This window comes from Carassius gibelio, chromosome B14, assembly GCF_023724105.1.
Source record: "Carassius gibelio isolate Cgi1373 ecotype wild population from Czech Republic chromosome B14, carGib1.2-hapl.c, whole genome shotgun sequence".
Taxonomy (NCBI): domain Eukaryota; kingdom Metazoa; phylum Chordata; class Actinopteri; order Cypriniformes; family Cyprinidae; genus Carassius; species Carassius gibelio.
Window position 1 is genome coordinate 17,966,155 of NC_068409.1, and position 17,120 is coordinate 17,983,274.

Consider the following 17,120-nt stretch of genomic DNA (forward strand, 5'->3'; position numbering starts at 1 on the left):
ATAACGACTAGTCTACAACTACAAAAAACTACAGCATATGAGAAGACATTTTAGTTTTTCTTTCTTATAGCTATTTTAAAACAGTGTTTATTCCGAAGCATGTTAAATTATGTCGTCAGAATTGCTGGATAAACACACAAATAAAAACATTACAATTTTATCAGACATAGAATCATGTAGCAAAGCAAGAAAGTAGCCTATTTAGAAAAGCTTAAAATAAAGATAAACACAATTCCTTAATTGGTTATAAAAGTGGCCTATCTAATTGCACACATAGTCCAATAATATCTAATCTTGCACGATTAAATTACATTTTACATAATGAAAAATTTTTTCGCAAGAAAACGAAAGAAACCATATGTGCATATTTAACTCTATAATAAAAAAGCTGACTGTCTTGACATTTAGCACCAGTCATATTTAGTTGAAGCAAGTTTAAACAGCTGCCTGTGTTAAATTAGCTAAGTGTAAAAAAAAACGTGTTAGATATAAGCCCATTAAAAATCCCCACGCAGCAAGCCAGGTCTCGTGCACGAGCTTCAATTTGGAAGTGATTGACAGGGATGAAGAGGTCTGTGGTTTCATCACTGCACAGACTCATTTAGATAACACCCATCTCACCCCTCTGTCCCATCATTTCCTAAACAGGTCGGCCTACAGGAAGTTTTCAAGAACGTTATCCAGCTCTTTATCTGCTCCAAATGCGCTGTTGAAAGACAAACTTAGATGCAGTTGCTTTGTGGGAGTTTGTGCCTCTTCTTCTCTCGACCATGTAGTCTGTCATAATATTTATTTCAGAAATGCATCAAACGAGATGAATTATTCGACTCAGCTCCAAGCAAGCTCTGTCTCAGAAAACCGTAGTGAACTCTCAGAAACAACATGTGCATGTTTTGAGCTCCATCTGTCATGAGGATCACAAGGGCGCTCGGTAGAGGAGATGCTTCATAAATCATAGTGATATAAAGCAGTTTGCATAAGCTGCGGAATCAGTTTACTTTATTTCACCAATTATTGCAGATGGATAAGGGAGTGTTGATTCGCTCATAGAGAAAAGTGCTCGCGCTCATTAATCAGAAACGCCTGTCTGAGACCCAGACGCACTGCTTTCCTCCAAAACTATAAACATGAAGCTCTTGTGCACCATTTACTCTGCAGCATTAACCATCAGAGATCAAATAAACGATAATACTGTCTGTCTCCTCTGCACAAAAAAACTAACTATGACTAATATCCAGAGGAACGGCAACACTGTCCAATACTGCTGCCAAAAAAATAAAAAGATAAAATAAAAATAAAGGTGTCCGTATTGCAGCGTAATTACATTTTTAACAGATAGGAACTACCGTACTTAATATGCAATTGCTTTAAGCAGTCTTTCAGCTTGTAGTTAGTTTATTATTGTTATTATTAGGTTATGAATCACTCGAAATGTATTACAGTAATGAAGGCTGATTATAACGGATCACAAAAGCCCAAAACGAGCCTATTTGGTTAAATAAAAAACTAGAATAGATACAGATTAATAAAAAATTGAAATAAGCACTTTTGATTAGAACTGATTCACATAAATGTGAAAATAAAGAAACTATAACGATAGTCTAAAATTGTCTACTTTATTGTCTGTTGTCTAAACGCATTGTTTAAAGAAATGCAAGCTAAATATATGATCTAAAACAAACTTATATATAATATTATTAAATTATATATATATATATACTTTAAAAAATATTCATATATATATATATATATATATATATATATATATATATATATATATATATATATATATAAAATGTCCAAACTGGTATCTATAATGGTATAGTGTGTTACCAAACTATCAGTCGCAGATGTCTTGAGTCTAATCTTTAGGCTACATGTGTTCTTGTATTATATAATTTCCTCCACACCGGTCTATATTTCATATGAATCGCCATGTGTTGCTCTTCTGCTGCGGCTGTTCGGCGTGGGTGGGTTTCTGGTTTGTTGTCATCTGTTATCACGTCTTGATAACAAACCCAGTGGCACCAGAATCTTTCAGTGGTAGACAGTTGGGTTTGTCATTGCAGGTTTCAGGTTCCAGCAATGCCAATGTCTGATCCCTTGGAGAAAACTCTTCTCTGGCCCTTGGTTTCCTCTGGATTAAGCAATTAAGAGGAAAACAATCAAACCGAGTGCATGCGCATTTTGCGCACAGTGCCAGATCTAACCAAAAGGGACATTTGCAGCCTCGAAGGTATAGCTCAGAAATCTATCTCTCTCAGAGCTGACTGACTTGATAAAAGCGTTGACTTGAATAGCATTGCAACTATTAACAACATGCAACACAAAACGAACGTTAAAAAAAATGGATATGGATAACAGCAATGTTTGTAGGTGTTAGTAAAGTTGCTATAATTGGAGGATATTATATCTTATGCATGGACTTGTATGGAACTCTCACGAGTCATTTTAATATTATACGTCATTTGTCCAATGATAAGCTCTGAAATGTTGAGCCCCGCCCCCTGCCTCATTACAGCATGCAGTCACTCCTTACACCCCAAAAGTGTGTTATGAGGGCTCTATTAGAAACATAAACTTGGGTTTATAGGCTACCTCTAAACACAAAGGTTTCACACTATTCTTTAAACGAACAGGCTCCCCTGATAAATGCCAGCCGGGTCGCCCAAGAGGACCATCATTCCACGGCAATGTTCTCCAGCCAGATGACTTCCACTCCTTTCTCAGTGCGGGACATACTGAACCTGGAGCAGAATCAGGAGGACTTGGTGTCTCTGGACATTTCTCAGCGGCTGGACAGTGCACTTATTCCGAGCTCATCCTGCATGCTGTCCACTTTCAAACAAGAGCAGTTCATGGACATGCCATCTGGAGCCTCTCTCTTCAGCGAAGACCTTCAGGACGACAAAGGCACCAAAAACAGCTCTCTGAACTTCGGTAACGCTGCCTTTTATGGGAAGAGTTTCCTAGAAATGGACTACGTTAAAGACGCAAAGACAGATGACACGTTTGAAGTCAAAGAGAAAAAAGGTGAGCGTTCACAAGAGTCGGACATTTTTTGGAAAGTAAAGATGCCGTTTCATGATTATTTAAAACTCTGCTAAAAAATGCACGACTACTAATATTGAGTTACATTAAAATATATATTTTTTTAAATAAGCGCACGCGCACTGAAAAAATGAATCATTGAATTTACTACTTTTTTATGGTAAGTGGTTTAAAAAATTATCTACATTTAAATAAACAAATTTTGCTGAAAGTTAATCAACTAAATTCGTTTATTTAAATATAGCTTGTTAAAGCATGATTGCAACCACTTCATTAATTCAATGATTCATTTTTTTCAGTGTCTAGATTGATTATAACACTAATTAGACTACAATAATTGTACTTCTTTGCTATTTTTATTCCGGTTTTTAGTAGGAAAATAAAAAGTTCATGAATAAAAATCACTGTCTGCACTATAAAAACAGTGTTTGTATATATTATAAAATATCATTTTATTTAAAATCATTATAGACTTTTTTATATCTTAGGATCTATACAGAAAGTTTAACATCCACCGATCATATTCGGAATAAAATGTGCCTCAAACTTGGTTTCAAGCTGGTTCTTTTAGGAGCTGTTCAAAAACGTTCTTTAGGGAATTTAAATTTTTTGAAAAACTCCATTTGGAACCTTTATTTTTAAGAACGTAGCCTAGGATAAAACGGCACCAGTGCATGAAATGAAACTCACTAAAATGTAAAATGTTTAACATTTACGTTATTAAAAAAATTTATATTATGTTTTAAAATGTTAAAGTTAAATCCAAGAGGTTACAACCTGCAACGAAATCGTATAGTCACAAGTCCAGCACTCTAAAAACGTTGGGTCAATATAGCCTACAGTAGAATAATACAACCATTGTGTTACATTTTTACATTAACTTTTTAACCCAAAAGTTGGGTTAGTACAAATTTGACCCAAAGTTGAGTTGAAACAACACAGCATTTTTTAGAGTGTTTGAATTTAAAAAAGGTAGACATTTCTAAATGGAATGAATGGATACAAACAGGCCCAAGTGTTATTATATTGACAATTTGTGTCCCATTAATGAAATTAATAATCAATTTTCAGACATCAGCTGCTCTCAGGAAGATCCAAGTGAAGATGTGAAGCTGGATGAAGCGGATCGACCCAAACAGAGGAAAAGGAGGAAGCCTCGGGTTCTGTTCTCTCAAGCGCAGGTGTACGAGCTGGAGAGGCGCTTCAAACAGCAGAAATACCTCTCTGCACCTGAGAGAGATCATCTAGCCAGCGTGCTCAAACTCACCTCCACACAGGTCAAGATCTGGTTCCAGAACCGACGCTATAAGTGCAAGAGGCAGCGTCAGGACCAGACCCTGGAGATGGTGGGCATCGCGCCTCCGAGACGCATCTCGGTGCCGGTTCTGGTTCGGGATGGAAAGCCGTGCCTGGGCGACGCTTCCACATACAACACATCTTACAACGTGGGGATCAATCACTTCACCTACAACAGCTACCCTGCGTTTAGTAATTTCCCGAGTCCGGGCAACACGAACTACTCATGCAACTACCCAGCGAGCATGTCCTCCATCCAGCCCTCACAGTCCAACAACAACTACATCAACTTTGGAGTTGGGGATCTAAATAACGTGCAGGCTCCGTTTCAGTCCAGCAGCGGGGTTCCCTCACTACACGGCATCCGAGCCTGGTGAAACAAAGAACTTTAGTTGCATGCATGGACATTTATATTCATTTTCATAATTGTTTTCATAACAGCCTATTTGAGTAGACAGAATGCGGGATGGCTTTGCTCTGTCACATGCATTCTTTCTTACGCTTTAATATCTTTCAATATATATCATCGTTTTCTTTAAAAACATGTCTGAATCATTTGCTTGCACTTGAGTTAAATTATGACAGATAAACAGCACGTGAAATAGGTAGATTATTTATAATTTTCACCAGATATAGTTATTATGAGGCCTTTATTAATCTCGAAAGAAGTTCCCGCGTTTTTTTCTTTCTGTTCAAGGCCAGTCTCATTTTCATAAATATGATCAGACCATAAAATTAACTGTAACCAATAAATGAATTAAGAAACATTTGTGTGTGTGTATCCACAGAATGAAGGTGTTGTTATTCATTTGCTTGTGTAATTCTGATATGTAAACCTTTTAAGAGAAAATAATAAAGGACTTTAAAGAATGTAGCCTATGCGGTTATTATTAGGTTTGAGAATAACAATTAAGTTATACTATATAAACAATACTAATAATTTATATTCGACGTAGAAGCGAATTAAAAATATGCATAGATTCTTATTTACAAATGACATTCCTAAAACTGATAAACACTATTATTATTATTATTATTAAATTATATTTCCGTCATTGACGGCTTCATCTATATTTTCCATTAAAGTGTTTTGTTGTTGTTTTACCTTTGCTAAACACGATTTTGCCATTTAAAACATTTTGGGGTCACTGTTTTTACCAAAGGTGAATCTGAGATATCCTTTTCTATGACGTATTCGTATAAAATAAATAAAAATATTAAAAATAAGTATAATATTTAATAAAGACGTTTGAGCGAGGACTTGAACCGAGGCTAATTTTGCGATGTAAACATGCAGAAATAATCCCAAATTGCATATATAGGCCTAATTCAGCATTTATCATGTTTCTGTATCATGTGATTTGATTTGAAGGGTCGTCGGAGTAAAACATCCAGCTGAGATTACTGTGAAACTAAACACTTTTTGTCTGTATGCTGAAACCTAGACCATTTTTAATGTGCATGCTATTCTTGCAAAGGTTGATTTCCCACTTGATTGACAACACAAAAGTGCTCTGCTTAGTGTGCAGAATGGCACAATTTGCTTGACATAGAGAGGTAAGGGTGCAAAGACTTGGATGGAGGAGGAAAGGAGATCCACATTTGCTGCCACTTAAAATGAGTACTAGATTGTCCTCGGGCATCTCTCTGGCCTCTCCACACATATCACTAAACACAGTTCCCCCTCTCCACCACATCTGAACCAGCATCCACCTTCAGCTGAAATATATATATTACAACAGCAAGCTTACTGTGGAAGTGATTGTCATTTCAAGTCAAATACGGGGCCACTGTGAGGTACAGAGAAAGGTCACACGGTTACAATAGTGGCCCACTCTTCAGAGGCGTTGAAAAGAACAAGTCAGATAACATGGACGCACATCTCTAAAAATAACAGACCTTGTCCTCCGGCCACAATGGAAGGAGAATGACAGAGACAGAGAGCGAGAAAGAGACCAGGGATGGAATAATCAGCTTTTCCGGGTCTTATCGGAGGAAAGACAGGGTCGCATGCCTCTTTATCAGCCGAGCTCTGATTATGGCCATAGCTTTTCTGAGCTTTTCCCCCTGTGATACTCTGGATCCTGCCCTGCATAACAGCTGCTGCTTCATCACTGCCCGGGATGTGAGTTTAACTCGCTCTAAATTGCCTGTCATACTGTAGGTGTCCATGTGACAGCCTCCAGCGACACTGACCGTTAAACTGTGAAGACTTTCTAGGCACTTTTCATAAAAATAAGCCTCCTTAAATCATTAACTGCATGTAATACCAATGAGAAATTAAATCAAAACAATGCAGAGCAAAACAACTGTTTTGAGTTAGTAAATTATGCTTTTATTCAGTAAGGACACATTAAATTATTCAAAAGAGACATTAAAGACATTTATGTTTTCACTTTCTATTCATCAAAAATATAAACAATGTTTCAGATCAGCAAATCAGAATGATTTCTGAAGGATCATGTGACACTTTAGACTGGAGTAATGATGCTGAAAATTCAGCTTTGCCATCACATAATATAATAAATTACATTTGAACATATTCAGAATAAAACAGTTATTTATAATATTTCACTATAATACTGTTTTTACTATATTTTTGATCAAATAAATGCAGCCTTGGCGAGCAGAAGAGATAAGAAAATATAACTTTTGAACAGCAGATTAAATAAAATAAACTATTCATAAACTATTTTGACTTTTAGGCTTTCCAATCTCATTTCCAAGACTCCTTTAAATCTTTTTTTTTTTTTTTTAGCAACATCACTAATTAAAAACCCATGAAACAATATTTGATTTCCAGATTTGTCATAAGAAATAATAATAGGCTTACACTGTAAAACGTTTTACAATTCATAATTCACTTCTTTTGCAAGATTTTTGCCGTACTTCACAAAATTTCTCTTTATTGTACTCTTAATTATTAAATTTAAACTAATGCATTTACACTTATCTAAAGCTACTTACAATGCATTCAAGCTAACATTTTAAACCTAACATTATCATTATCATAAATATATGAAGCATCATTTATAGTTAAGCACAAAAAGTGATATATATATGCATTTAGCAGGTTTAACATGTTATGGTATAAAAATAACTTATGACACCTACAAGATGATAAGACGAATTAGTTGCTGCTTTAATAGCTTCGTCAGTCAACGCTTTGTCATATAAATTTTTCATGATCAACAGTTTCACCAGGAAAACAAAAAGGTTTTACGGCTTGTAGGTGCCTTTCTCTTCTTTAATCCTTTATGCATCATAGGCTATTCATTGCTCTGCATTTAAAAGAAAGGAAAAAGTCTTTTCTTCAGGATGTACAAGACTGTAGCCAGGAAGAGCGCGAGAGCGAGGAAAATAAGCAGCTTGTCCGTAAGTTCCCGTCGATTGTATTTAATGATCAGCTTTCTGCCCAGCTGTATAGTTCCTGTCATGGCTTTAAACTCTTCATTCGTTTCATGCACCGTCCTGGAAGACGTCGCTACAGGAGATAAACCAGTTAATACAACATGAGTTTCCCAGCATGCAGACATGGATGAAACGGAAAGCTTGTGAGATGCCCACCTAATGTGCTCATGGTCTCCTCGCTCTGCTGGACCTGCTGTGCCATCATCCGGCTGATGCTCATCAGACTCTCTGTGATGCCACTGGAGGTCTGAGCGAGGCTTTCTTTAGTCATCTTTCTGATCAAACAGATTCAGGCGATCAGAAGTAGCATTGAAAACATCCTTCAGCTTTCAAACTCACCTGTGTCTTATTGACATGTCCTCTGAATTTAACAAATCTTCCTTCTCTAGCTTATCAATGGAGAGTTTACAGGCGAGATTGGCCTTCCTCCAAGCGGTCTGATTACTGTAAGAAAAAAAAAAAACTTTTTTTTTTAAAAGAGCAAATACACGCCTCCTTCCACCTGAATAATGCAAATGGAGCATTACTCTATAAAATGCATTGAAGAACACAAGTGATGCATCATTACCTAAGCATCTGTTTCCGATGTCCTTCTGCTTTATTGAGTAGCGTCAGCTTGTCAGACTCTTTGTCCTGTTCTTTTCCCATTTGCTCCAAATCCTGTTTAAAAAAAAAAAAAAAAAAGTCTTTAGTTTAGAATTTGCTTAATAAGCAACAAATTTGCACATGTTGCTTCTCACCTGAATACGCTGTCTAAGATTGCTGAATTTTTCTTTTACTCGTAAATTGAAATCTGTCAGTTTGCTTTGTGGTCCTGTGCATTCACTGACATCCTGCAATGTTTGAAAACATCAGCTAGTTACAGGAAAATAATATTATTTAGCAAAACTCATTCAAATGATCATTTAACATGGCACTAGCACCAGTAAAATTATTGATTCACCATAACATTAAAATCCCATTCGTGCCTTAGTAGCTTTTTATGGTCCTTGTAATTCATTCATTTTATCAGCATTAAAAAAAAACATTAATACTGTCCCACATAAAAATGAATATGGCAACAATCGTAATGTTTAAGTTTTATCAATATGAACAATAAAACAGTCATACCTGAATGAGAGCTTTTATCTCTAAATCATACTTGATGATTTCTTGTTCACATATTCGGACGTGGACATCTGCAGAGGATGCCATCGCTGCAGTGCAGTCTGAACTGATGACTCACTACCGATGTCAAAATAAAAGTCTGGATATTCCTATTTAGGTGAGGAATGAATGTCTATGTTAACCATAGACTGTTAGTGACAGTAAACTAAACGACATAATTCATTCATATACTATTTTGTTTTATTTATTTTTTTATTTTAAGTGCTGTCACACGATTAATCGCGATTAATCGCATCCAATATAAAAGTTTTTGTTTGCATAATATATGTGTGTGTTCTGTGTACTGTATTTATCATGTATGCATAAATACACTATATATTTTTTTTTTAAATATGTATATGTATTTTATATTCAAATAATTTATTTTATAAATATATATATTTAATAAATAAACATTGCCTACTCTTCTAAAATATATACATGCATGTGTGTGTATTTACATATACATAAATATACACAGTACATATACATAAATATTTTATTTATTTATTTTGGATGCGATTATTCATCTGATGTGTGTGTGTATCTGTGTGATCTATGTATGATGGACTGATCAGTGACAGATATGCTCATCTTTGATCTATATACTGATTATATTGAGTGTGTATGTGTGTGTATAATAAATAAAAAAATATATATTTTTTTATTATTATTATATTTTTATTTTTACTTTTATTTGTCTTAGTTTCTTGACACATCCCATGCCGCTTTTCTGACAATATTCTTTCATTGCTAACTTTCTGGGGAAACCTAAGAAAATATTTAATGGCTCTGGGGAAACCTAAGAAAAAAAAAGTGATAATGAATTATAATTTAGAAATGTAATAACTATTTTCCTTTTTCTAATCTTTTTTATGTTTATTTAATAAAATATAATTAAAAAAAATACACTGACAAATTAATAAAGTATGACAAAATGTTTCCAAGACCCATTTAGGTTCAAAATCAGCTATGCTGCTGTCAGAAACGATAGGAAACTATATGAAGTTGGCCTGTTGGTAAAGGAGTAACGAACGAGGCGACATTTCTTGTTATTTAGCGCCCTCTACTGTTGGCAACTGAGCAAAGAAGATGAACCGCACAGATAATGAAATCTGCCCACTGGAAACAAAGTCCACTTTAATTATCGAAACGATTAACGGATTAACGTATGAGATTCATATAGCAAATACAATGAAAAATAATTTGATAAAAGTTTGCAAGCCTTTGAATCAATTCCGAATGAGACTATAGATGGGTTCTGATAGTTTTGGGAGTGAGACGTGTTGTCCAGCTTCAGAGTTTCTTCAGAGTGAATATTTGCGTCACATTAAAGATCTGAGAGGATTCAACATCTCTACTGCAGGTCAGCTTTTCTTTATGCATTCTATACATAAAAAAAAAAAAAAAAAAACAATAAATGAAATATAGACTGTTAAGCGAAAACTGCAGTTTCACAAGTTGTTTATGAAAGAAAATAGTAATTCCAAGCAAGATGTGATTTATGTCAAATGTGCAGAAACTACTAGCTACTACTAAATATTGTAGAAACATAATTTTCTGTAAAGTTGCTTTGTAACGATTTGTTTTGTAAAAAGCGCTATACAAATAAACTTGAATTGAATTTAATAGGGACTAGAAAAAACATGAATTTGACAAAAATTTGACTTGACTGTGTAAGTTTATCTTCATTTATTTACTTTATTTTATTATTGATCTTAACAATGCTTCAGTGCTTTAAAATGCAGTTTATCAGCTTGATAAGCAACCTTTTTACCCTTAATATAGAGGTTTAGTTATATCAGTTAAATATACACAATGCATGCAGTCCTGGGGCATATTTTCAGCCTGTATGGAGTAAGTTGTTAAATGCAAACTGCCATTTAACAAACAGCCCATGCCTTTCAGCTAAATTTTGAAACACAAAATAATTAATGTGATCAATAATTCATAAACCCTCTGCAGAAACCCTGGAGTGATGTATTGTTTAATGCATTCACATTATTCATCAATAATTGCATTCAAATCTATAGGCTAAACAAATTGGGTCAAAAGTAATCTAAAAGTAGTCAGAATACAAATCCTACAATTTGTAAGAAATAATGTCCTTTTTTTGACATGGTGTGTTCCTTTGTTGAAATAATTAGACATGCTTAGAGGCACTTATTTACATTTGTTTACTCCAGAACTGGGCTGAAGTGTGTGTTGGACTAAAATAAGACCACAATGGGGTTTTCAAAATTCAGCAATTAATGCACATTTTACTATTGAAAGTTGTTGCAATAAGGCTTGCAATGGCTAAAATTGATTGAGAATTCAGAAGCAACTAGTAATAAATTGCAATTAGATTAAAAGTGGGCACAAGTAAATAATAATGGTATCTGATGATGTTAGAGCTGTTTTCCGTACTTGCTTCATTGATCTCCATGTTCCTCGTTTAGTGAGCGATGGTTTTTCATACAGAGGAACCTGTCTAACGGGATTAACCCCGGCAAGCAGAAAAACGATCTGTATCCGTGGACTAGAAAGTGCTGTTTGTCAAGGACTTAAAGTCTTTTTATAAAGCAAGCGATAGTAACTATATTAATAGTGTACTATAGCAAGCCTAGAAGTCCTAAAGCCACTGTCTTTTACTTTTATTCACTTCATTAACAGACTGAGTGAGATGACTGCTGTAAAAACATCTATGATTATATAACAATACATTTACCCTGGCATGTAAAGTCAGTTAAATATACATGAAGGGTTGATTTCAGGATGATGATGACATTATTTCAGGCTGGCCAACAATAAACAGGCTAACTTGAACAAATTCTGCCTGACTTTTGTATTAATCAGAGTCTACTGTTCTTATGAAGGGTTTTTTTTCTGTATTTTTTGTTGCAGTCATCATCTCCAATTAGATTTTGATGGATTAATGTCATCACCAAGGTAAAAAGCCACTGTATTTTATTTTGTAAACAAGTAAGTATTGATAATAAAGGCTTCAGATAAAGCATTAATGATCTGATGCTCAGTTTTTGTTTTAGGTATTAATTTATTAAATAAAATACTTAACAAAATACACTGGGGCTTCTATTATGTTTTTAATTTCTGCATTAAAATTCATTTTGATATTTTTAGAGGCATAATATAAGAAAAATGTCAGGTTGAAATGTATGATATCAGAATGTAAAAACAAGAATAAACAAAAGACATTCTTTGAAAATTATTCTTTTTGAAAAATCTTAACCTATGTGACGTTCAGAAATATAAAACAGGAAATGATGTCACAGAAAGGACCACATTGTCTGTGATTTCCATCTGACTTTTCTGCATTGCGGAAATCACCATTTTTGTTACAAAATTTTTTTTTTTATTTATGTTGAAAACAGTCATAGTGTGGCTTACAAAAAAATTAATGATATTTATTTTAAGTAATGTTTTTAAGTAATTTATTTTAAGTTAGAGTTCTTTTGCACCCACAGATTCCATATTTTCCAAATATTGCCTGATCCTAACAAACCATACATCAATGGAAATCTAATTTATTCAGATTTTTATTTTTTTATAAATCATCCCTAATGACTGGTTTTGTCTACGCAGAATGATCAAACATCAGGAATCCCCTAAAAGATGCAATACGGCGCATGCACTGGAGTTTTAAAGCACAAAGATAATCTCATCTTCCCTGCCATCTTCAGCTAATGGTGAACAGCGTCTCATTCACACTGAATCTCTCCAGTTTAAGCAATGGGACAGATGTGATGGTCTCAGGACCAGTCACCTGGACGATCATCACCATCACAGGCAACGTCCTGGTCATGATCTCTTTTCGTGTCAACCCTCTCCTGAGGACAGTGAGCAACTACTTCCTCTTAAGCTTGGCTGTGGCTGACTTCATTTTGGGCGCAGTCTCAATAAACCTCTACACTACCTAGATCCTGATCGGCCAGTGGACTTTAAGAAACCTGGCTTGTGACGTGTGGTTGACTGAGCTATGAACCTGCTAGCCATCAGTGTCGACTGCTATCTTTCAGTCATGTGACCTCTGACCTATCGGGCCACTAGAAATGCCCATTTGTGCTTTGGGCTCCAGCTATTTTGTTCTGGCATGTGGGCTCTTTTAGTTTTTTAGTTTTTTTGGATTTTTAATGTTTATAATGTACTCGGAAAGAAATGGTTGCTTTAAGGAACTGTTCACTGAAAGGTACAAAGTTCTTTAGGGAACCAAAAATGGTGCTTCCTAAAAAAAAAAAAACAATTATTTTAAAAATGCAATTAATGCATTTTCCTTTTTTTCCAATTTACTGTTTATGCATATACAGTTTACTGTTTGCGAAGATTGTTTACTCAAAGCCTGTTTAATTGATACTGGAATGTTGAATTGCTATAATTAACGCTGACCTTATTTAACGGGCTACCTAGTAAAAAGATGTCATTAAACACATAATTTAAATAAACCATCTTTATGTTGTTTCTACATTAATTTGGAGTTCCAATGTGAAATTATGACAATATAAATACATATATTTACATGCAATTGTGATTAATTACTTAATGTTAGTTAATTTGTTTTTATTGGTTAACCACATTATACATATCTCGCAAGATAAACATTAGCAATACAATTCCTTCAAATAGCTTATTAATTTGTGGTATATTTATTTATGATTGGTTTTAGTTTAGTTACGTTTTGTTAAATTGTGGCCACTGTGTAATAATAACCCTGTGTAAATAATTGTACTAAACATGATGTAGTGCTGAGACAAACAAATACCCAATCACACAAAACATGACAGAATTTAAAATATCTATTGCTAATACTTCACTTATTCTTACATATTCACTTAAAGTTTCTTTTCTAACACTTATTCCCTTATTCTTTTTTTCATGGCATCACTCCTCTGTGGATAATGTTTTTAATCTTTTTTTTTTTACTAGATGAAAAAAAAAAAAATTGCTACCAGGATTACATAAAAGAATGGAGAAAAAACTAAATTTACCATAAATGCAACATGCTATTGCTAGGGAGAGCTAGTGTAGAGTTATTTTAGTATTGTTTATTTACTGTATTCATAAATATTTTGAATTTACAGTTGAAAATCTAAATTTAGATTCTGCAAAATATTAACTATTTTGTTCACAAGTCTGTCCTGAACAGTTAAACTGCCTGCTGTTCTTCAGAAAAATCCTTCAGCTCCCGCAAAGTCTTTGGCTTTCCAGCATCTTTGTGAATTTGAACCCTTCCTAACAATAATTTTGACAATTATGCATTAAGAGCCGGGGGGTGAAAACTTTCGAACAGAATGAAGAGGTTTACATTTTTCTTATTTTGCCTAAATATCATATTTTTTCATTTAGTAGGCCACTGCCTTTCAGAACCTATGAAAGATATTTAAATGTTTCCCAGAAGACAAAATAAGTTAACTTCAGCCTGATCTTCAAATTCGAAACGTTTGATGCATGGTTTTCCTTCCAGAGCATCAGTTAGTGTTTGAATCTTCTGTAAAAGTTACATATGAGTCCCTCAATGTGAAAAGATGGATCTCAAAATCATACAGTCATTGTTGAAAAGGGTTCAAATTCACAAAAATGCTGGAAAACCAACAAATTTACCATGCAAACTGTGTACTAAAGCTGCAGACATGAACTTAATAACGTAATAACAGAAGAGTGGAATATTTACCAAATATTATTATTATTAGTTATAGTACTATGGCACATTTCAGTGCAGCCTTTATTTAAGGGCTGTGCAAAAAAATCAAAAACGATTTTCATGCGCATCTCATCAGCAAAGACGCTCCTGTAATTAGAAGTATAGAGATCACTAACACATGTGACCAACTGGCGGCAACGTCATCAGAACGCAAAGAATCATGGGTATGTTTGGCCATTTAACATGGTCTGGCATAGCAGGCTAGTGTTCTGGCATGAAAATAATGAATATTTTTGCATGAAAAAAAGAATATAATCCTACAAAATGCAGCGGGCTAAAGAAAACATTTCAGGACCATACCGCCTAAAACTAAATCCTAATGCAAAGATAGAGATATGACGAGAAAATAAAGAGAATCAAAGGACTCGATCCTTACGAGCAGAGCGACTGGTCAGGGTAACACCCTCCAGCACAAAAGAAGGGCATGTGAAAAGGCTGTGTTGTGGTGCTTTTGCAGACAGCCTGAAGAGCTCGATGACATGTTTGCTTGCGATTATCAGAACGGTCCTATACAGTGGTTCCATTTATGTTGTGTGGGACTCAGCAGCGCACCGGCCAGAGAAGAGTCATGTGTTTGTGACTTATCACCCACAACATACATTTTCAGTTTCTCATGATTTCTATGGACTGTTTATAAATGTAAGTGTATTAATCTAAATGTATTTACATGTTAATGTATTCATCTAAATGTATTTACATGTTAAATGTGTAAAGAAACTGAAATTAAGTTGGTTGTTACTACTATAAGTTATGTAATTGTGTGTTCAACCAAAGAACACTGATTTTGCACCATTCTTCCTTAATACAGATAAAGGAGGCAGAATTTTTGTGTATTTTATTTACAGACATGGCTTAAAAACATTACATGTGAGAAGAGACATTACAAAATCTTTCAGAAAACAAAAAAACGTTTACATATTAGGTGTGAGCATGGTGTATCTAACATGAAGCCTTCAAAACAATACTTGGACACATATTGGTCAAAGCACAGAACAAACACAATTTTTGATCCCCAAATGGTCGCGAATCATTTGAGTCAGTTCGGGAATTCGGAAAGTGAATCATATTTTAATCAGTTCGAGAGTTCGGAGCGTGTTCGCGAATCATTTGAGTCAGTTCGGGAGTTTGTAGCGGGATCGCGAATCATTTTAGTCAGTTCGGGAGTTTGTAGCGTGTTCGCGAATCATTTGAGTCAGTTCGGGAGTTTGTAGCGGGATCGCGAATCATTTTAGTCAGTTCGGGAGTTCGCGAAGCATTTGAGTCATTTCGGGAGTTCGGAGAGGCTTTGCGGATCATTTGAATCAGTTCGTGAGTTCGGAGCGGGACCACGAATCATTTTAATCAGTTCGAGAGTTCGGAGCGGGACCACGAATCATTTGAATCAGTTCGTGAGTTCGGAGCGGGACCACGAATCATTTTAATCAGTTCGAGAGTTCGTAGCGGGTTTGCGAATCATTTGAGTAAGTTTGGGAGTTCGGAGCATGAATCATTTGAGTCAATTCGGGAGTTCGGAGCGGGAATCATTTTAATCAGTTCGGGAGTTCGGAGCGGGATCGCGAATCATTTGAGTCAGTTCGGGAGTTCGGAGCGGGTTCGCGAATCATTTGAGTCAGTCTTCAGCTCAGTCTCATGACAGTGGACAGTGCCCGGCGATGGGGGTGGACGACTTAAAATTACTTTTCTATTTTAATCTATTTTAAACTAATTTATTCCTGTAATCAAAGCAGGATCACACTCCAACATTTCATAGGCAGGTTTGCCTGCAAACACAGTCACCAAATAGATTGCAATGTAGCAGATGTACAACATTTAAAACTGATTAACGTTAAGCTTTAGTACATTGGTAACTTAAGCTCATTTTCTGGCCATGTCATGCTAGTTAACAGATAACATTTACAGAGAGTAATTGTAACTTACCTTTGCGAAAATGCTTTGAACACACCATCATGTGTGGTGGAGTGCTATCCTTGCCATTCGTCGCCTTTTATCGCCTGTGAAACATGGCTTGTACTTTTATTTTTCCACACTGGAACACGATAAAAGGATATTCCGTTCTTAAGCTTTATGCCACTTCTATCGTTAGAACGACTATTGCAGTTTATAAGACAACATCTTGAACACTGCGTTCTTCTTTCCTCCATGCAAAGAATTCTGGCGCCTAAAATGTTTGTGCCGCGGATTCCCAAAATGCTTTGCAAGTATAGCTCTAGCACGTGCGGGTTGCCAGGTTTTCACAACAAATCCCGCCCAGTTGCTTCTCAAAACTTGCCCAATGGTGTTTAAGAGGTTCCCCGATAAAAATTGCTTCCCTGAGTTAAAATATACGGTTTTTTGTCTGGGTTGCCTTGGTAAAATTCGCATTTTAGGGGCTAAATATCACGTTATTGATATTTTCGCTTCGACCCGCGGACATAAAAAACAAACACAGACTTGGCAACACTGGTTGGCACTTACTACATAGAGCCGTAATTCACTGACAGTCTACACAAAATCGATTATAAAATCGCAGGCGATTCTT

At 35.3% G+C, this 17,120-nt stretch overlaps 2 protein-coding genes across 2 annotated transcripts; one reads left to right on the forward strand and one right to left on the reverse strand.

Moving 5' to 3' along the window:
- The first annotated feature begins 2,536 nt into the window (after positions 1–2,536).
- LOC127971718 (homeobox protein Nkx-2.5) lies at positions 2,537–5,215 on the forward strand. Its single transcript, XM_052574925.1, has 2 exons — positions 2,537–3,033; positions 4,123–5,215. The coding sequence occupies exons 1-2, from the start codon at positions 2,694–2,696 to the stop codon at positions 4,722–4,724; spliced, it is 942 nt and encodes a 313-aa protein (XP_052430885.1). The 5' UTR covers positions 2,537–2,693; the 3' UTR covers positions 4,725–5,215.
- Positions 5,216–6,659: 1,444 nt separating this feature from the next.
- Positions 6,660–16,852, reverse strand: bnip1a (BCL2 interacting protein 1a). The gene is made up of 7 exons (XM_052573828.1): positions 16,520–16,852; positions 8,869–9,014; positions 8,499–8,591; positions 8,327–8,418; positions 8,098–8,202; positions 7,915–8,033; positions 6,660–7,831 (listed from the first exon to the last, which is right to left on the reverse strand). The coding sequence occupies exons 2-7, from the start codon at positions 8,950–8,952 to the stop codon at positions 7,635–7,637; spliced, it is 690 nt and encodes a 229-aa protein (XP_052429788.1). The 5' UTR covers positions 8,953–9,014; positions 16,520–16,852; the 3' UTR covers positions 6,660–7,634.
- Positions 16,853–17,120: the final 268 nt, after the last annotated feature.